Genomic DNA, 18,274 nt, shown 5'->3' on the forward strand with positions numbered 1-18,274 from the left:
CCATAAGAAACTCACTGCCAAAATTATGGAATAATAGAAATATTATTCCGGAAGCGGTGCCTGGCTGGCTCAGTTGGTAGAGTATGTGACTCTTGATCTTAGGATTGTGATCTCAAGCTCCACATTTGGGCATAGAGCCTACTTTTAAAAAATATGGAAATAACCCAAATGCCTATTGAAGGAGAATGGTGTGGCAGAGATTGCAAGTTGCCTCTCACCCCCAGAATCCACTTCCCATCCTTTTAAGACCTCTGATTTTTAATTAGATGCATAATCACTCTGAATAAAGGCTATTTCCTAGCCTCCTTTTCAGCTAGATGTGGCAATGTAATAAGTTTTGTCCAGTTAATTATAAGCAGAAGTCATGTGTATAATGCCTCCTTCCCCCTCATTTCTTCTCTGTGGCTGGAAAATGGAGTTGATAGCTGGAGCTCGAGCAGCTATCTTGGCCTGTGAGATGACCTGAGGAAAGAAAATCACTCATAGCAGAACAATAAGATAGAAAAAGTCTAGATTCTTGTCACTGGGGAGTGCCATCCCAGCTCTGGACCACTCATCTCTGGCCCTTTACATGAGAGAGAAATAAACTATCTCATTAAAAACATTTAAAAAACCCCAAATGATCAATATGACATCTAAGTAGAAAAGAGAAGTGGGGTGAAATAGCGAGGGGGAGAAATTGAACACAAAATTGTTAAAAGGATGTGGATTATCCTGGAGCCTTGTATAAAGATACATAGATAAATATTAGACAAGAATATAATGTGAGGAATCAAAATAATGGATGTGTTAGGATTATGGATTTATGGATGAATTTCAAAAACATTCTTTTTAGTAGGCTTTCCCTTTTAACAGTTGACACAGACCAACCATTTTGAATAATTTCATTCTGAATAATGACTTGGATTGAATATTGTTCCAGCCCTTGGGTGAAGTTTCCATCCTTCTCTGGGGCAGAAGTTCCTCTGTGATAGTCATTGTGATCTCTGTCTTGAATGGCTTGATTTTTTTTAAAGAGGAAAAAAAGAACAACAAATCCAGTAGATTATGGAGTCCTCTTTCATTTACATTTCTGTAGATCTTCCTTCTCAAATTCCCTACAACCAGATATTGAATCCAAAGCGAGGGAGAGGCCCTGGGAGCTCTGATTTTGAGCTTCAGGGATTTGGCCTGCTACTTCTCTATAAAATGCCTGGTTTTCCCAAGCATCAGTCAGCCTTACTAGAGGCACATACCCCTTCAAGAACAGCCGATATACCAACAGTCAAGTTGGCAAATGGAGAATTCAGGTGTGATTTACATTTTATTTTGGCAGACCAGCTTTTTTTTTTTCAAAAGAATTCTCCCTGAATGGCCCCCCAAAATTTATTGATTTTTCAGGAACACATTGATTTTATGTGGTGACTTACCCTGTAGGTAGTATGTAAACTTAGATTGGCTCTTCCAAGGCATGAGTTAGTGGGTTCTTCTTGTTTAGGGGAAGAGTCTGAGGAGATAGAACACAGCTCTCACTCTCAGTGGTCTTCCAGCTTTCAATTCGATTTAGGTCAAATCAGTTCAATCCTGTGCCAGCCAATCCAGTGCAAACTAGTCCAATCTAACCAGTTCAGAAAGCATGTTGATGTTTGTGTCAGTGAATCTAAGGATCATTATCTCCCTACCCCTCCATAATAGAAATTAACAAAGTAGCATGGCTTGGGTTGTCCTTCTCATCTGGGGCCCCTTTTCAGTCATTTTATGTGCCAACTTCTCAAGGCCCTCTTGCTTATGTTTGCTTTAGACTGTAGACCAGAGGAAAGGGAACTGGACAGAGAGCCTCAACACCTGGCTTCTAATCTTGTCTCAATTTCAACTACTAACAGCATTGAGTAAGTTAGTCAACTCTCGAAGCCTTAATATCCTAATTTATTAAAATCAAGAGGGTAGTCTGACTTTTCTGGGCACTTCTCTCTAGTCCTGATAGTTTATGAATTCACCTTCAGCTCTTTTATCCAAAATTCTTGATTAATTCAACCCAAATTCCATCCACTCTGTTACTTTTAGTTGGCTCTTCTTAGAACATCAGTGTCCAATTTGGTGTCATTCTTTATTTGTAGCCATTTTTGGGGGGAAGCAAGGATTATTTTTTCTACAGATTTCTTGAAGACAAGATGTATGACATTCATCCTAATATCTTCTCATGGTGACTCAAACTCTTGGAATTATTGTCAAAACAACATCTTCTTGGTGATTATATCCTTTCTTTTAGGGTCTTTCTCTTGTCTATAACACATTCTTTTTTTTTTTTCAATTCTCCTTTATTTTTTATTGGTGTTCAACTTACTAACATACAGAATAACCCCCAGTATAACACATTCTTAACTCAGGAGTAAGAAGTTATCAAAATTTTAAATATATTCTGGAATTTTTATAGATCCAGTATTTCTTTTTAGAGTTAATGTTGGAAATAATTTCACACACATTTCCTTAAAAGATTTATTCTTTTAACTAAATAAGGTTGTTTGATAAATGTGTCTGGACAGAAAACAGAATAATCCTTTACTGTTACGAAAGAGCAATAATTCTGAGTTATTCAGTCCAAATGAACAGTTTTTTTCTGTCAGCTCAATGGCTTTCTGCCTCTGGTCAAAGCACTGTACCAAAAAGTGGGCTTATCCTTTCCACTCCGAGTAGAAGTGCCTATCGTGAGCAGACATTACAGAAGTGGTGAGAATGACCATGGTGCTGAGTAGAGAGTGGTGTTGGTGGAATTGGGTTAGATTATCTTGGGTCCTAAGAAATGAAATTTCATTTGTAGCAGTCTGGCTCCAGAAGGTGAAGTCTCTTATACTTACATGCAACATTCTCTGGGACTAAAGGCAGCCTAGAGCAGGCATGCTGTACAAGGATAGCAAAGGAATAAGAAGACCACCCTTGAAAACCACAGTTGGAAAGTGGCTTACAAGTACAACAGGAAGACCTGGGTCATCAGATCTAGTCATGTAGTTCCAGGCAGATGGTTGTGTGGAACAAAAAGGGCAATGGGATTGAAATCAGAGGGCAGATTTATCTAAAAGTTGGCTTTTTCACTTGGGCAAGTCTGTCTGTCTTTTTGGTCCTATTTCTTCATCTGTAAATTGGGGTAGTAATGTCACACTCTGTGAGTTGGTGTATCCAAATAACAAATAAAAACAACCAGACACACAGAAAAACAACCCCAATAATAGTTCTATAAACATATATCAACCATCAACAATTCATCATTCATTCGCTCACTTAATTTTTTTCAAGAAATGCTTGAATAACCATGGCACGGTGCTTTGTGCTTAAACACTGTAACAAGTAAAAAATTGTATAAATATCCAGGTGTAAAAATTCTAGTTCCGGTCCTTAATAAATAGTAGATGAATCATAAACTGAAGTATAGAAATAAAGAATGACTTTCCATAGGTCCTCCAGCTACTATTATGATTCTCAAGTGTTCTTTTGGTGCACAGTGTCCAGGTAAAACATTGTTGGTTTCTTTATGATGGACAAAGGCCCTGCCTTTTAGGAGCTTAACTTCTGATGGGAAATAAAGACAGAGATACTCGAGCCTTACGCAGATCAAACACATAAGTGATAGGTGGTACACAGTGAATTCAGTAACATGGGATATCAAGAGAGAGTGGACTCTGGGTGAAATCATCAGATTATCTCATTATTCACAGCTGATCTTTTGGAGAAGGTGGAATTTCCTTAGGTCAGCTGGAAATAGAAATAATTTGTTAATTTTCAGACATACCTGCAGATAAATAGCTAACAAGAGTTATGAGGTTAATAAATTTGATAGTCTTACATTTGACATGTGACTCATTATCTTGGAGTATGTCATGAATCTGGTGACATGGGTGAAAAGGTTATTTGCAGCTGTCACATCAGGTAGGTCTGGTGAAAACATAAGCTTTAGGAACCTGTTAAATTTAACTTATAAAATATTACTGCAGAATACAGTAATTGAGAAAAGTATATTTCTCTTTCTTACATAATAATTAGGGGTTACTATATTTCTGGGCAACGAAATTGAGGTTGAGGGTGGAGGGAGCCTAGTGGCCGGGGTGGGGAATGCTGTAGATGGGAATACGTATCTGGGGGCAGGGTCTGTCGAGGTGAGGGCAGTGAAGGTTGGATTGTGTCATTTTCCATAAATGTCTATTAGCTTCTCCTGTTCCAAGAACTTTGTCTTTTTTTATAGTCAGTTTAGGAGACACTGTATTTTCAAGCATTTACAGTCTTAACGGAGCAGGGAGGGTGTAGAAAGGAGAAAACAAGCTAACATAAGGGCAGGAAGCCTTAGACCCATTCCGACCTTGTGGTTGATGTGGCTCTCTTCACTAGTGTTGCCATCTGAGGAGAGCATTCCATCTCTAGGTGGCTCCTCTGATTGGTATAGTCAGTGGAGACTCATTGGAATGATTTAATCTAGCAATGGGAGCTTGTGTAGTGAGTGCACACCAGCTGATCAATCTTTCAAAACACAGCAGTTCTCAGGAGCCCATGAGAACTCCCATCCCTCAGGAGCAAGACCTCTGATTAGATTTCTACAGAGCTGACCATGTTTGTCTATTTCTGTCTTTTCTCTCTTCCTTTTAATTCCATCCCTATTATCTTTTGTCTTTCTCTCAGCTCTCTTTATTATCCTTTTTCCTCTAATCCTCTTGTAAATGCACTTTAATTAAACACACCATGGAATTAAATTATAAACATTGGTTTGCTAAATAAAATGTTGCACACACACATGCATACAATATTTTCTATTTTTTGAAAAAAGAGAAGAGAGAAAAATTTAAAAATCTCTCCAAAATGTAGAAGTCCAGAGCAGATTACAGTTGACCTTGAACAACATGGGTTCCAACTGTGTGGGTCCACTTACATGCAGATTTTTTGGGATGAATACAGTACAGTACTATAAATGTATTTTCTCTAATGCTTTTTAAAAATAACAGTTTCTTTTCATTAGCTTTATTATGAGAACATGGTATATAATACATATGACATACAAAATATGTGTTAATAAACTATTTTGTTCTTAGTGAGTCTTCTGGTCAACAATAGTCTATTAATAGTCAAGTTTTCCAGAAAGTAAATGTTAGACCTTTTTGAGTAGATTTTTGACTGTGTGGGGGTTTGGTACCCCTAACCCCCATGTTGTTCAAGGGTCATCTGTATTTGTTTGGATCAGTGATCCTCAATCCAGAATTTTCTCATGTCTAGATTATTGTCTTTGGTGGACAATGAAGGAAAATATATATTGGAAATATATTTGTGGGGTTTTGAGTCTGTGGAGAGTACAGTGAAAATTGAATGGGAATAGGTAGGAGGTTCTTCTCATATTATCCAGGCCCAGGCAACAGGCCTGAGCATCTGTTTGGTGACTGAAGATCTTGAAGGTCTCAAGGTGAGAGTTTGTAGGTCAAGCTGTTGCCCCAGAAGGGCTTCTGTGTCCTTCTCTTTCCCGTGTACCTCCCACTATCCACCTCCAGTTCCTAGCACACAGACCAGGTACTCATAAATGTCTATAGAATGGAGGAATCCAGAAATACCTGTGGGATCAGAAGTTGTAGGAGACTGGATTGAATATATCCTGATTCCCAGGTTATTTATCTATGTATTTTCTTTTATTTTTAAAATATTTTATTTATTTATTTATGAGACACACAGAGAGAGAGAGAGAGAGAGAGAGACAGGCAGAGACACAGGCAGAGGGAGAAGCAGGTTCCATGCAGGGAGCCCAATGTGGGACTCGATCCTGGGACTTCAGGATCATGCCCTGAGCCAAAGGCAGGTGCTAAACCATGGAGCTATCCAGGGATCCCTATCTATTTTCTTATTCTCCTCTATCTTTAGTTTTTTCTTTGATGTTTGTATTTTTGCACAGTGAAGGGCAACAAATAATTCAGTAAATGAGGCTTCACCTGCTTGCTCTTAAACCAAGTGGGTAGGAAGGCAGAAGAGGTCAGGGGAATCTGGGTGGCTCAGTTGGTTAAGCATCTGCCCTCAGCTCAGGTCATGATCCCAGGGTCCTGGGATAGAGCCCCACGTGGGGTTCCCTGCTTGGTGGGGAGTCTGCTTCTCCCTCTGCTTCCTTCTCCCTGCTCATTCTCTCTGTCTTTCTCAAATGAATAAACACAATCTTTTAAAAAAGGAGAATTAGAAGAGGTCAGATTGAGCACAGACTCTGTGGCATACTTTGTACTAAGTAGATTATGGACAGTGTTTTATTTTATGTTCATAGTGATGCAAAGACAGAAGTTTTGTTACTGTTACTTTATTATAGACAAAGAACCAGAGACCAAAAGGATCCTACTTCCAACATAAATTGCAAGTGATGAGAACCCATGTCAGAGCTCATTAATGCAACCTATGGCTTCCCAGTCAGAGGGCTGGAACACTAGAGTGATTTATGAGGACACCCTTGGTGTCAGCAAGTTCTAGGTTGGTTAATGTTTGGGCAGGGGGTGAAGGCATGTACCTTCTCCAATCTTCAGCACATGTTATGTGCATGTCCTGTGTGGTTCCATAGAGTTCTGAGATACCCCACAGTCTATCCCATTGCTCTGTGTTGCAATTTCTGCTAACTTGTTTCCACATTAGGCTGGGAGCTCCTTGAGACTGAGGGCTCTCTCTTGTTCACTGTGTTATCTGCAGAACATAGTACAGAGCCATGTACATAAAGATGCTAATCAATGTCTATGGAATGAATGAGGGTGGGCTTCCAAACATCCAATCATATAAACAAGTTTTGCTGTAGTTGTTAGGATTGCATGGTGTAGGAAGGCAAGCTGCTAACACTGTCACTTGGGAACAACTGGCTTGCTTACAATGTCTTTCTTACATGTAGCCTGTGTAGGTCCTATCACCATATCAGACCTCTGAGATGGTGCTGCCTATTCCGGGCTGAGGTTTTCCAGGGGGAGATGGGCCCTAGGATTGGCAATGGGGCAGTGGGTTTAGGTGGAAAGGTATCAAGCAAAGTTAAAGTCAGTGTTACTTCTAGCCCAGTGCTGGACACAGACATCGCCAGGCACTGTGAGGACCCAGGTGCAGGGGTCCATAGAAACTGCTGGAAGGGTGTGGAGGGTACCACCCAGCCTGTTGGAGGAGGATGGGAGTGAAACCAACAGATGTGCTCAAGGTTCGATTTTCAGTTCCCCAAAAGGTCTTCTCCTTGACCATAGCAGTGTGACCGTTGCCATGACAGTTGCTATCTTGGTCCCTGGGACTCTCCCTCAAAAGGTGGCATTACTTTTTTAATCTTCTTAGGCCAGTCACCATGAAACTCGATACTAACCCACCTGGGGTGGGGATGGGTGGAAGGCATGGCTGGGGCCTGAGCACTGGGATGGTGGAAGATGTTGGGGCACTAAGGGGGACCTTTGGTTCAGGAGTTATTTTTCCAAACTAGACCAATACTCCTAGTTGTTTTAGGCTTGGCTGACTCTCCATTTTTGCAGACCACCATGGATTTCTCTCCTGAGATGTCTGTAATTAGCTGCTTGTTCCATCTGCTAACAGATGGGAAGAACTCTGGCCTTAAATCTCAGTCTATTTCCAGGTGACCGGGCCATGCCATCCAGCCTCTGCTCTTCAATCTCCTGACCTGACTTCCAAGTTCTTTCCTGAAGACTCAGTGATTATTGCACTTGATCTTAGCCAAAAGGCCGAGAAGCGATAGACTCAGTGATGCTTGGTCCCTGAGAATGGCAGCTATGAATAGCAGTTAAGAAGGGACCACACTGTGTTTTACAATTTGGGCTCTTAATCAGGCTGCCTGAATTTGAGGCCTGAATTTTGGTATTTCCTGATTGTGTGGCCTTGGGCACAGTATTTACACTAAGTCTTAGTTTCCTTATCACACAGACTGCCCGTGGAGTTGTTGGAAGATTCAGTGACACAATCTCTGTCAGTGTAGAGACATTATAGGCATTGCATTATTATAAAGTGAAAACCTGGTACAAGCTGGCATTTGTTGAGCCAACAGGAGTATAGTAAAGGTCTTCTCTTTGTACTTTTTGTTTCCTACCTTGACCATCCATGCTTTATTATGGTGTCATAGTTTGGAGGTTGTTCCTTATTTGTTCTTCGAGCTTGTGGTGAAATTAAAGCTTGTATATTTTCCTGAGAAAGACTCACAGAGAGGGAAGACCTTCATTCACCATCCAGTCCAATCTTTTTGTTAGTTTTAGAGTTGATTGAGGCCTAACTGTTACTATGACAATTATTGAAAACCTGCACAGAATCTGCCATGTGTAAACTATGAGAAAGACATGGTGGTTTGGGCTTGATAACCCTGGTTTAAGTTAAAGTCCTACATCTTATGAGCTCTGTAATTCTAAGCACACTACATAACCTTTCTTAGCCTGTTTCCTCATCCATGAGGCAAGGGTAATACATACCTCAGTATGTGGGGTAAGAATCAAGGTAGTTATACAGGTGATGGGTACTATGGCAGTACCCTCCTCTCTGCCTCCTCTGCTCCATGTGCCTGTCATTACCGTCATCCCTTTCTTCCTCTATGCAGAGAATCTTGCTGCATTCTGGGATACAGAATGTTCTAGAGTTAGAAGGTAGAACCTTCTCTTAAGAGACAAGTAACCACACCTTAGGGGTAGTAAGAGCTATTCAAATCCTGAGAAGATATTGATAGGTAAATGGAGGGGTAGAAAGGCTAAGAGGAGCTAAGAGGAGGGACATCCATGGGGGTCTTTCCCATGCCAGCAGTCTCTAAGAATTCAGGGAAGGAGTTGCCACATGGAGCCTGGGGAGAGGAAGAGGCAGATAGTAAGGGGATTGACTCCCTTGTGAATTTCACTTTTTCTCCATCTTCTTTTAGCTTCTCCCTGCCCAGAGCTTTTACTTATGTACTTCAGTCCACAAAGTCTTCCTGAATTGCTAAAGCTGCACAATCTAAATTCTACGCATTTATTGGAGAAGTCATTCCCGGCCTGTCTGAGGACCTCTCTGCATTAGTCCACATGGACACTGTCTTCTCTTCTGTCCCTAGGCGAACCACCCATGTTCCTAGTGAGAGGCAGCACCTCCACCTGTGCTCTACCCCATCTCACCTACTCAAGGACATCACTCTAGAATTTTTCTCTTGTCTCTCCTGCAGCATCAGATTTTCCACTGTACTGGATTATTTTCATTAGCATTCAAAAAGGTTGTCATTTCTCTTCTTCCAGATACTGCCTTTTTCTAACTATTTCCTCCAAAGAATTTGCTATGCACACTGTTTCCAATTTCCTTACTCCCATTTTCTTTTGAACCATTCTGATCAGACTTTTGCCTCTCCCATTCCATAGACACTGGTTTATTGAGTTCACTAATGACCCCCACATCTCTAAATCCAAAGGTTCATATTCATTCCAGTTGACACAGTTGATAACTGATCAGTTTCTCCTCCTTGTAATATTTCCTCTCTTGGATTCTAGGACAACACCACTTTCTTGATCTTCCTCCTTCCCTAGCCAATCCTTTTCAGTTTTCTTTTCTGATTCTTCCTCATCTCACTAATTTCTTAATGTTGGAGGGCCTCCCAGATCAGTGCCTGGATTTCTCTATCCCCACTTGCTTGCCAGGTACTGTCTCACGTCTGATAGCTTTTAACACCATCTGTATGATGATGACACTACATTTATGCCTCTAGTGCTGACCTCTCTCTTCTACATTACAGGATCTTATATCCAGTTGTCCACCTATCATCTCTGCTTTTGTCTTCTATGCATCTCAGACTTAGCACACCAAAATGGAGCTTCTAAGGCTTCTGTAAGCAAGGCAGTGTCTATTGGTATAAGGATGGATGAATAATAGATCATGGAATGGAATAGAGATCTTAGAAATAGACGCAACTTTGTGGTCAGTTGTTTTTCAACAAAGGTACCAAAGCACTCCAACTGGAGAAAGGGGCTAAAAGAATTATGACTGGAGAATAAGTTGAAGGAACTCCTTGAAGGAAATCAAATAGTAGCCAAATGCAGCTACTTTTATGATGGTGACTAATGCTTACACCTCCCTTGATATACACTATGATGGGTGTTTAGCACTTCACATGAATTATTTCATTTAATTTTTTATAGCAGTCTTACAACTAAGACTTTCAGATAAGAAAACCGAGGCCCAAAAGTCAAATAACTTTCTGTTATAACTTGTGAGCATATTTTCCCAGGCAATTATAGACAAACAATGCTGTGGGAAAATAGCATAATAGTTTGTTCACTGCATCTGGCCAGGCTCATGGTAACAGCTGACTTGATCCTTAGTGCTAACTCACCTGTGCTCACCCAGTGGGGAGAGAGCACAGAGTCCCTGGCTTCTGTCTCTGAGATTCAGCTTCAGGTCCAGAGTGGCCACTGATTTAGTTTGGTAAAACATTAGGTCGCACCTTGTTCACTTTTATTTTTATTTATTTATTTATTTATTTATTTATTTATTTATTTATTTAAATATTTATTTATTCAGAGAGAGAGGGGCAGAGACACAGGCAGAGGAAGAAGCAGGCTCCATGCAGGAAGCCCGACGTGGGACTTGATCCCGGGACTCCAGGATCACACCCCGGGCTGCAGGCGGGTGCTAAACCGCTGTGCCGCTGGGGCTGCCCCTTGTTCACTTTTATAACAACCCCCCCCTTCCTTCCTCAGTACAGTTTCCTAGGCTGAATGGCACCTTCCGGGCAGAGCACATGAAAAGAAGAGAGGCCTCAGGAAGATGGCATGTTTGACCCTTTGTTCTGTGCAGCACCATGATCACTGGAAGCCAGAATTATATAGGTTTCTGGAGAGCAGAGCTAGGCAGGTGGGAATTTGAACCTGGGCCCACTATTGACCAGCAGTGGAGCCCTGCTTTTAGCCTCTCTTATCTGTAAACTGAGTATAATATATTTCTTGATGTGAACTTATTTTTAAGGGTTATATATATATCCTGAACAGTGTGCAGATTATAATATAATTGTACAGCTTGACAATTTTTTTAAAAAAAGATTTTATTCATTTGTTCATGAGAGATGCAGGGAGGCAGTCAGAGACACAGGCAGAGGGAGAAGCAGGCTCCTTGAGGGGAGTCCGATGTGGGACTCCATCCCGGTACTCAGAGACCATGCCCCGAACCAAAAGCAGACGCCCAACCACTGAGCCACCCAGGTGCCCCAACAGATTTTCACAAAGTGGCACACGTTTCTTAACAAAACTCCAGAAGCCCCTTCCAGGCTCCTGCTAGGCATTACCTCACCCCATGCTCAGAAGTAATCCCCATCTCATTTTCTAATTGTATTTTTAACTGGTTTTGAACTTTATATAAATGAAAATACAAAGAATATATCTTTTTGTGTTTTTCGTTTTTTGCTTATTTTCATGTTTATAAGATTCATCTATGCCACTGGGTATAGTTATAATTTTAAAATTCTCCTTCTGTAATAGTATTTCAGCGTGTAAACATACTACAGCTTAGTGACCCATTCTTATTATTGGTGGGCATGTGGATTATTTTTTGTATTTGGTTTTTCTAAATGAAGGAGCTTTGAAAATTTTTGTATAGGTTTTTTTGGACAGAAACGCAGTTATCTAAGAGTGGGATTGCTAGGTTATACTGTATGAATCTCTCTCAGCTTTCTAGAACTTGCCCAACATTTTAATGAACATTTTTAACTTTGTAGTGTAATAAGATTTAAATTAGGTTGTGGAAAGCGTTCACTGTGGTCTTTGGGAGACAGATCATGTTCCATTAAGTTGAAGGGCCATAATGGACTTTAACATTTCCTTATTGCTTGTTCATTTAGATCATTTCCATTGTCTTGCTATTTTATATAATATTAGAGTGAATGACTCTTGAGAGATGTTTCTGTCTTTCTTTCTTTTTTTTTTTTTTTTCTTTTCTGTTTTTTTTTAGAGATGTTTCTTTTGGAAAAGTTTGCTTTTGGTAAATTCTCCTGGTAAGTTCAACTGGATAAACTGGATAAACTCAACATTTAGTTCTGTAGAAGATAAATTGAGTAATTGGAAAAAAAAAAACCCCAATGTATAACAATCATTAAATCAGGAAGAAGAGGGATAGCACAGGTGCAACAATTCACTTTATTTATTCCTTTTCCCCCAGATACCATTAGCATTGTTAAAGCCCAAGAGGGGGAGGTGGGGAGAAGGGTGGTGCCTGCAACAGAGGTGGGTCTCTGATGGGGAAAGGGCCCAAGGCCTGAGCTAGGAGACAGGAAGGCTAGGCCTGAGGGGCAGGTGGTGGGGCCTGTTAGTCCACTCTCTGACACTCGCTCCTTTGGAAGCTCTTGATGAGGGTGGAGGGCAGGCTCTTGTGAGTGATCTCACAGGAGTACAACTCATGACTTAGGTACTCAGTACTGGACATCGTCAGGGTGCTGCTGAGGCTGTAGGTACTGTCCTTGTCCTGCTCTGTGACACTTTCCTGGATGCCTGTGTCTTGGATGACACCATCCACTTTCCACTTGACATTGATGTCTTTGGGGTAGAAGCTATTCAGCAAGCACACAACAGAGGCACTTCCTGTGTGTAACTGGTCTGGAGATGGTTGGAACAAATAGACGGCTGGCTGGGCATCATTCCCTGCAGAAGGAAGCACACAGAATGGTCGTTAAGTAACAGGGAAGTTCTCCACTTGGGTGTACTGTTTGTGGGCAACCCCAGGGCCCGGAAAGGACAGATAGAGCAGCTTATTCTGTGTGGCAATGAGGGAGGCCAAGAAACAGATTTATAATCTCCACAATCTTGAGTTTCTCTTGAGTTCCCACGTCTTAACAAAGTTTTTGTTTCAATCTTTGCAGCCATTTAAAGGACTTTTTGCTCTTCTGACCTCACCTTACTGCCTCCTGCAGTAAACACAAGTGTTTCAGGCAAAGAAACAAAGGCCATTTCATCTGACCGCCCTCAGGATTTAGAATTAAGACTAGGTCTTGGACCCCTTTACACAGATCATTTCCCCCATGCCTCTCCCAGAACTGTGCAGTGGTGGCAGGCCGCCTCTTCTTTCCTGGGTTTTCTTTGAATGTATCAGGGCCAGCCCCACCCGATAGTGTGATTCTAAGCCCTGAGTCTGTGCTTGGGTTGGGGTGCAGCCCTGTCACCCTCTGTGATCAGGCCGGCACCTCTCCCACCTCTCACAAAGGCCTGGAAGAAAGACAGAGCCCTGGCCTGATGGCTGACATCATATGGGACTATAGTAGACCAGACCAAGGGGGTCAACTGTAATTTTGGCCACCTGCCTATGGAGGAACTGCCTAGCTTCAGTTCTGACCATGAACAGCTGTCAGATGGCCTCCTGGAAATCCCCACCGTGGGCAGTCAGGCTCTCTGGTGGGAGAGCAAGAGCTACAATAACAAATCAAGAATCCTTTGCTGGAAGAATATAGCACATAAGTGAACAGTTTTTTATAAAGCTAACCTCCATTAACTGAGCAGTTCAACCTAAGATACTGAACTTTTTATGTTTTTATAGGTTTTTCTCTTTTAACCTTCATCACTAATTTTTTCAGAGAATTTTATAGAATAGCTTTGGCAGCAAGCTTATGTGAATTCTATGAAAAAAGGAGGGAGCATACTCTATGAAGATACTCCTATCTGGGCAAATCCTTGACACCTTTAAAATATCCAGCCTGCCTTAAAACATTAAACAATTAGCACATTTGATATCAAAATTCTTACAAGACACTTTATTCGCTTTTAAAATTTGTAAGAATTTTTAAAAGTCTCTAAGATAGTTTTAAAATAGTTTAAGATCCTTACATAGTTTAAATAGCTCTAAGAGAGTTTTCAGAGTTTTAAAACAGCCCTAAAAAATCCTATTTAATTGTTGCAGACCAAAAATAATCTTTCTTAAGCATCACTTTTGAAATCAGCTGAAGTAAACAACAAAAACATTACTAACCTATTTTAGAGAGTATGGGATTAGAATAACCAGATTAAAATTTTTCTATCACAGAAGGAAGGTATTGGAAAATCCATTTATATTAAGTTTTTATTAATGGTATTAGTCTATGATTAGATATTTTGTACAACTTAAATATAATCCTTCCCAAGCCATTACATTTTTGAAAATTAAAAAAGAATTATCTTTTCGCTAATGGCGTTTAATGTGAACTCAGTAAAAAGTTGATCAAAACTGCTGTGGACAGATGGCCTTAAATCAGATTTTTGCTGGAAAGGATTTTACCCTGCAGGAGTTACATATCCTTCTTTCTTTTGGATTGAGCTTTTGTTATTTAAATACATATGAGGAGAGGATTTTGAAATAGTTACACGTCATTAAAAAAAGTAGCTTTAAGTTTTTTATAAAAAATTTTCATTAAGAGGCTATAATAATGAATGTGAATTTTATTTCTGAAATCTCTAATACATCAGACTTCTTTTCCCCTTTCTTTCCATGTTAGCTCAGTGGCCACCACATTTCTATTCTTTTCTGTTAGTGCCATTATTTGTATCACTGTGTCGAGAAAACCGCCACAGCAGAGTGGAACAGGCTAACGTGGCATGGCCGTGGCCTTTAGTCGTTAGGCACACTGCCACATGGGCGCTATGGCCAAGGTCACGAAAGTCATTCAGTCCTGACAAAAGATCGCCATGAGGTCTACAGGTCACATAGCCATGCCGTGACCTCTTTGGCGGTATGAAAAAATGGCCAAGTAATAACGAGGGAAATAAAAGAACACATTCAACTATTTAGTATTTTTCTATAAGTCACTGGGCATTTAAAACATGCAATTATTATATTTTCTTTTATTTAAACAAATTTCTTAACAACTGAGATTTTGGCAACAACTGTCTTTTTCACCATTATGATAAGAAATCATTTCATGTTTAGTCTAATGTAGAAACTGGATTTTTAAAAGGCGGCATCTATAGAATTCTACAGAAATTCTCTGTAGAATTTCTGAATATTGACAGTTTATCACTCATTTTAGACATTAAAGATTACATTGCTGATGGTTCTCAAGCTGTATCTTTTTCATGGCAAACAGTATACTTTTCTAACTTCTTACTGGCTTTTCATGCATGCATTCTGTTGACTTTGTTATCTTATAATTTATCAGAGGAGAGAAAATAGACTAAGAAATAAATTTCTCTCCTGTGTCATATGCAATGGGCAGAAATCAATATAACATTTGGCAAAACTCAATGAAAATTAAATTGCTTTTTCTCTTTAGCTCCAAAGATTCTTTTTCATCTAAACTAAGTTTCCCCCCCCCTTGAATCATGCAATTTAGATTAAATTAATTAAATTAACTAGTCTACAAATCCATTTTTGCAACTGAGTTTAACGATAAAAAATTGACGATAAATCTGAAATTGAGTCTCATGTATCCAGCTGCACAAAATTCATACCTAAGGCCCTAAAAATCAGTTGGCATTTAGACCCAACTCTCAACAAGCAACAGAGAAAAAATTACTTACGTTTAATCTCCAGATGTGTCCCTTTGCCAAAGGTGATCCACTGTATTAGCTTAACTAATTTCCCCTCAGCAAAAACCTCTATTTGCTGCTAAGCTCATTAGATTGATGGATAGAGAGAAAATCTGGCCATTTAGATGCCACGTCAACCAGCTAGCTCTTTGCTCTTCCTTGAGACAAACTGATTTTCAGTACCTTACTCATCTGATTTTCGGAAGGATCCTATTCTCTTCGGAATTGATCTCATCTCACATCCCACACATGAAAACCCCCAAATTTCACAACTCTACAAGAAAAAGGACTCGAAAAGTGTACTTACGTTTGATCTCCACCTTGGTCCCTTGGCCGAACGTAAGCCACAGTGATGGCTCTGACACTTAACCTTAACAAAAATACTCCTTCTGACTCCAATCGTAGAAGAAAGGCCAATTCAGAGAAAAATCCAGCTATTTCCCATTCTCTAATACAAAGCCTATTCTCATCACAAACTCAACAGTTTGTGTCTTTGCTTAGCTGAAAAGTTGGCTTTTTTCTGATTTTCTACTATTTTGGGTCACCAAGAATGGCTCATTTTACCAAAATGTCACAAACTTGAACAAGTGATACAACAGGACAGAAACCTCACAAATAAATGAGCAAATGTGTACTTACGTTTTATCTCCAGTTTGGTCCCTTGGCCAAAAGTGAACCACAGTGATTTCCCTTAACCTCTATCTCTACAAAAACCTGCCTTGAAAAGGTAGCAAACCTCTCTCCCCATTTACCCTAAATTTTGATTTGGAAATCTTAACAATTAGTTCTCAGCTAGTCTCCAGTGGAATAATTTCCCTCCTCTGTACTTAATCTGGAAATGAAATTTGTTTTATCCCTAACATGTAACTAATTAGAACACATGAAAGGGGGGGTAAGCAAACCCATTAGACAGAAACAGTGAAGAATTGGCGAAAAAAATACTTACGTTTTATCTCCAGCTTGGTTCCCTGGCTGAAAGTATAAACACAATAGTTCCTCCTAACTTCCCTCCTGTACAAAAACGGAGTTTCCTTTTCTGACAATTGAGCAAGGCTCTCTTTCGAACATATACTTATGCTTGCCAGTACAATTCTGAAACTATCGCTTAGACAAGTTATTCTCACTCATCGACTGAGTCTTGTTCTTCACAGAAAATGGGAGACCAATTTTCACGTTTGTTTACATCCACTGTTCTGGAAGATGTCGGAGCCTGGCTCAAAGTGCCCACTTATATAGATCACAGGTACGGGGATGGAAAGACACAGACAAGTGAGGAGGGAAGGTTTGGATTTTACTCACGTTTGAGCTCCACCTTGGTTCCTGCTCCGAACGTCCACCACAGTGATAGCTCCTCATTGTGTCACTGGGCAAAAACCCTCCTCACTGAAGGGGAACCGAGCTCTGGGTCAGCTGCTGAAGCTTCACTCTGTTTCCCAGCAGGTGTGGAAAGCCCAGGACTTCCCTGACAGAGATTATTTCCTTAAATGAGATCTAAAATCCTGAAGAGGATGTACTTCTTGTGTCTGTGGCCCGATGGTCCCCTTCTTTAGCAATCTACCATATTATATGGATGGGTATTTATTTATTCACTCATTTACACATTGGAAAGTAGGCTGAACGTGAATTACAAAGAAAACTAACAAGTTTTAAAACCTGCACTCTTTTATGCCTTCTCTTGGCATGGGGGGCTGTTGCAAATGATGAACTTCATTCAAGTGTAATTATGGGATTCTAGTTTCTCTCAGTTAAGAATAATTAAAGAATGTCTTCCTATTTGAACCTCTCCTTTGCCATGATGTTGTTTCAAAAAACATCTGATATACATTATATATCATATCAAGGCCCATGTTTCACTTTTTGAAATGTATTTTGACATTAAGTTATAGATGACATGTGCAAAGATCAATAGAGATTTTCTTTCTTTCTTTCTTTCTTTCTTTCTTTCTTTCTTTCTTTCTTTTCTTTCTTTCTTTCTTCTTTCTTTCTTTCGAGAGTGCTAGCAGAGGGAGGGGCAGAGGGAGGACTCTGTGCTGAGCACTGAGTATGGAGCCTGAAGCAGGGCTCAATCCCATGACCCTGAGACACCGAGACCAGGACCCCAGATGAAACTAAGAGCTGGACGTTCAACAGATTGAGCCACCTGGACACCCCTAAAACAAAGATCAATAGAGTAAAAAATACACCTTACATAGTCAATTGTCTGTTGTCAGAGGGGTATGCACCATGTTCAATGAGTTGAACCAAGTGCACACTGTTTTTGGAGCTGCCGGGGAATCATGGCGTGCCATGGTGTTTCCACAATAACCCCATCAAGGATACTGAAGATCTCATTTTAAGTGCAGCTTCATTAAATGCAGTCTTGTTTCCCTCTTAACCTTGCATCTCCACCAGAGCATACATTCCTCCCACCATCCTCAATTCCTTACAGTTCTTCTATGGCTTCCAGCTCTTATAAAGCTCTCTCTCTGCTTGGAAACACCTTTGCTCACCTGCATTAGCTTGTGAACAATGAGTTCTTTCAAAATTCAAATCAAGAGACTTTCTCTGAGATTATCCCCCAGCGAGTGACTCCACTTTGCAGAGCATAGAGGCAGATCTTGAACCAACCCCTAATTTTTCTTATCTGCTGTCAGATTCTTTCCACCCTACTGGATTGTTAATTGTTTGATGTTTCATTGTCTTGTATTTGGAAAGTCCAGTCTGCATCTTTACTTGGCAAATGTTCAACAAACATTTGCAGAATGAATTAAAAAAAAAAAACCCTAACAATGAATAGTTGAAAAACAATAATGGATCAGAGCTAATAAACTACGATAGACCAAGGACTAATACTGACCGCT

General features: G+C 40.2%; 1 long non-coding RNA gene and 2 gene segments (V, D, J or C); 1 reads left to right on the forward strand and 2 right to left on the reverse strand.

Annotated features, from left to right (window-relative positions):
- LOC144280820 (uncharacterized) overlaps positions 1 to 8,546 on the reverse strand; it is a 52,179-nt gene extending 43,633 nt beyond the window's left edge. For all 4 annotated transcript variants that reach the window (XR_013349224.1, XR_013349225.1, XR_013349226.1 and 1 more), the window contains exon 1: positions 8,415 to 8,546. This is a non-coding gene — a long non-coding RNA (uncharacterized LOC144280820). The remainder of the gene's footprint in view (positions 1 to 8,414) is intronic.
- LOC144280819 (immunoglobulin kappa variable 3-11-like) overlaps positions 1 to 18,274 on the forward strand; it is a 76,538-nt gene that overhangs the window by 14,948 nt on the left and 43,316 nt on the right.
- LOC144280817 (immunoglobulin kappa variable 2-29-like) overlaps positions 12,070 to 18,274 on the reverse strand; it is a 51,029-nt gene continuing 44,824 nt past the window's right edge. Inside the window, 1 exon segment of the V gene segment in view lies at positions 12,070 to 12,584. Within this exon segment, the coding sequence occupies positions 12,253 to 12,584 (332 nt within the window).

This window comes from Canis aureus, chromosome 12, assembly GCF_053574225.1.
Source record: "Canis aureus isolate CA01 chromosome 12, VMU_Caureus_v.1.0, whole genome shotgun sequence".
In the NCBI taxonomy this organism is placed as follows: Eukaryota; Metazoa; Chordata; class Mammalia; order Carnivora; family Canidae; genus Canis; species Canis aureus.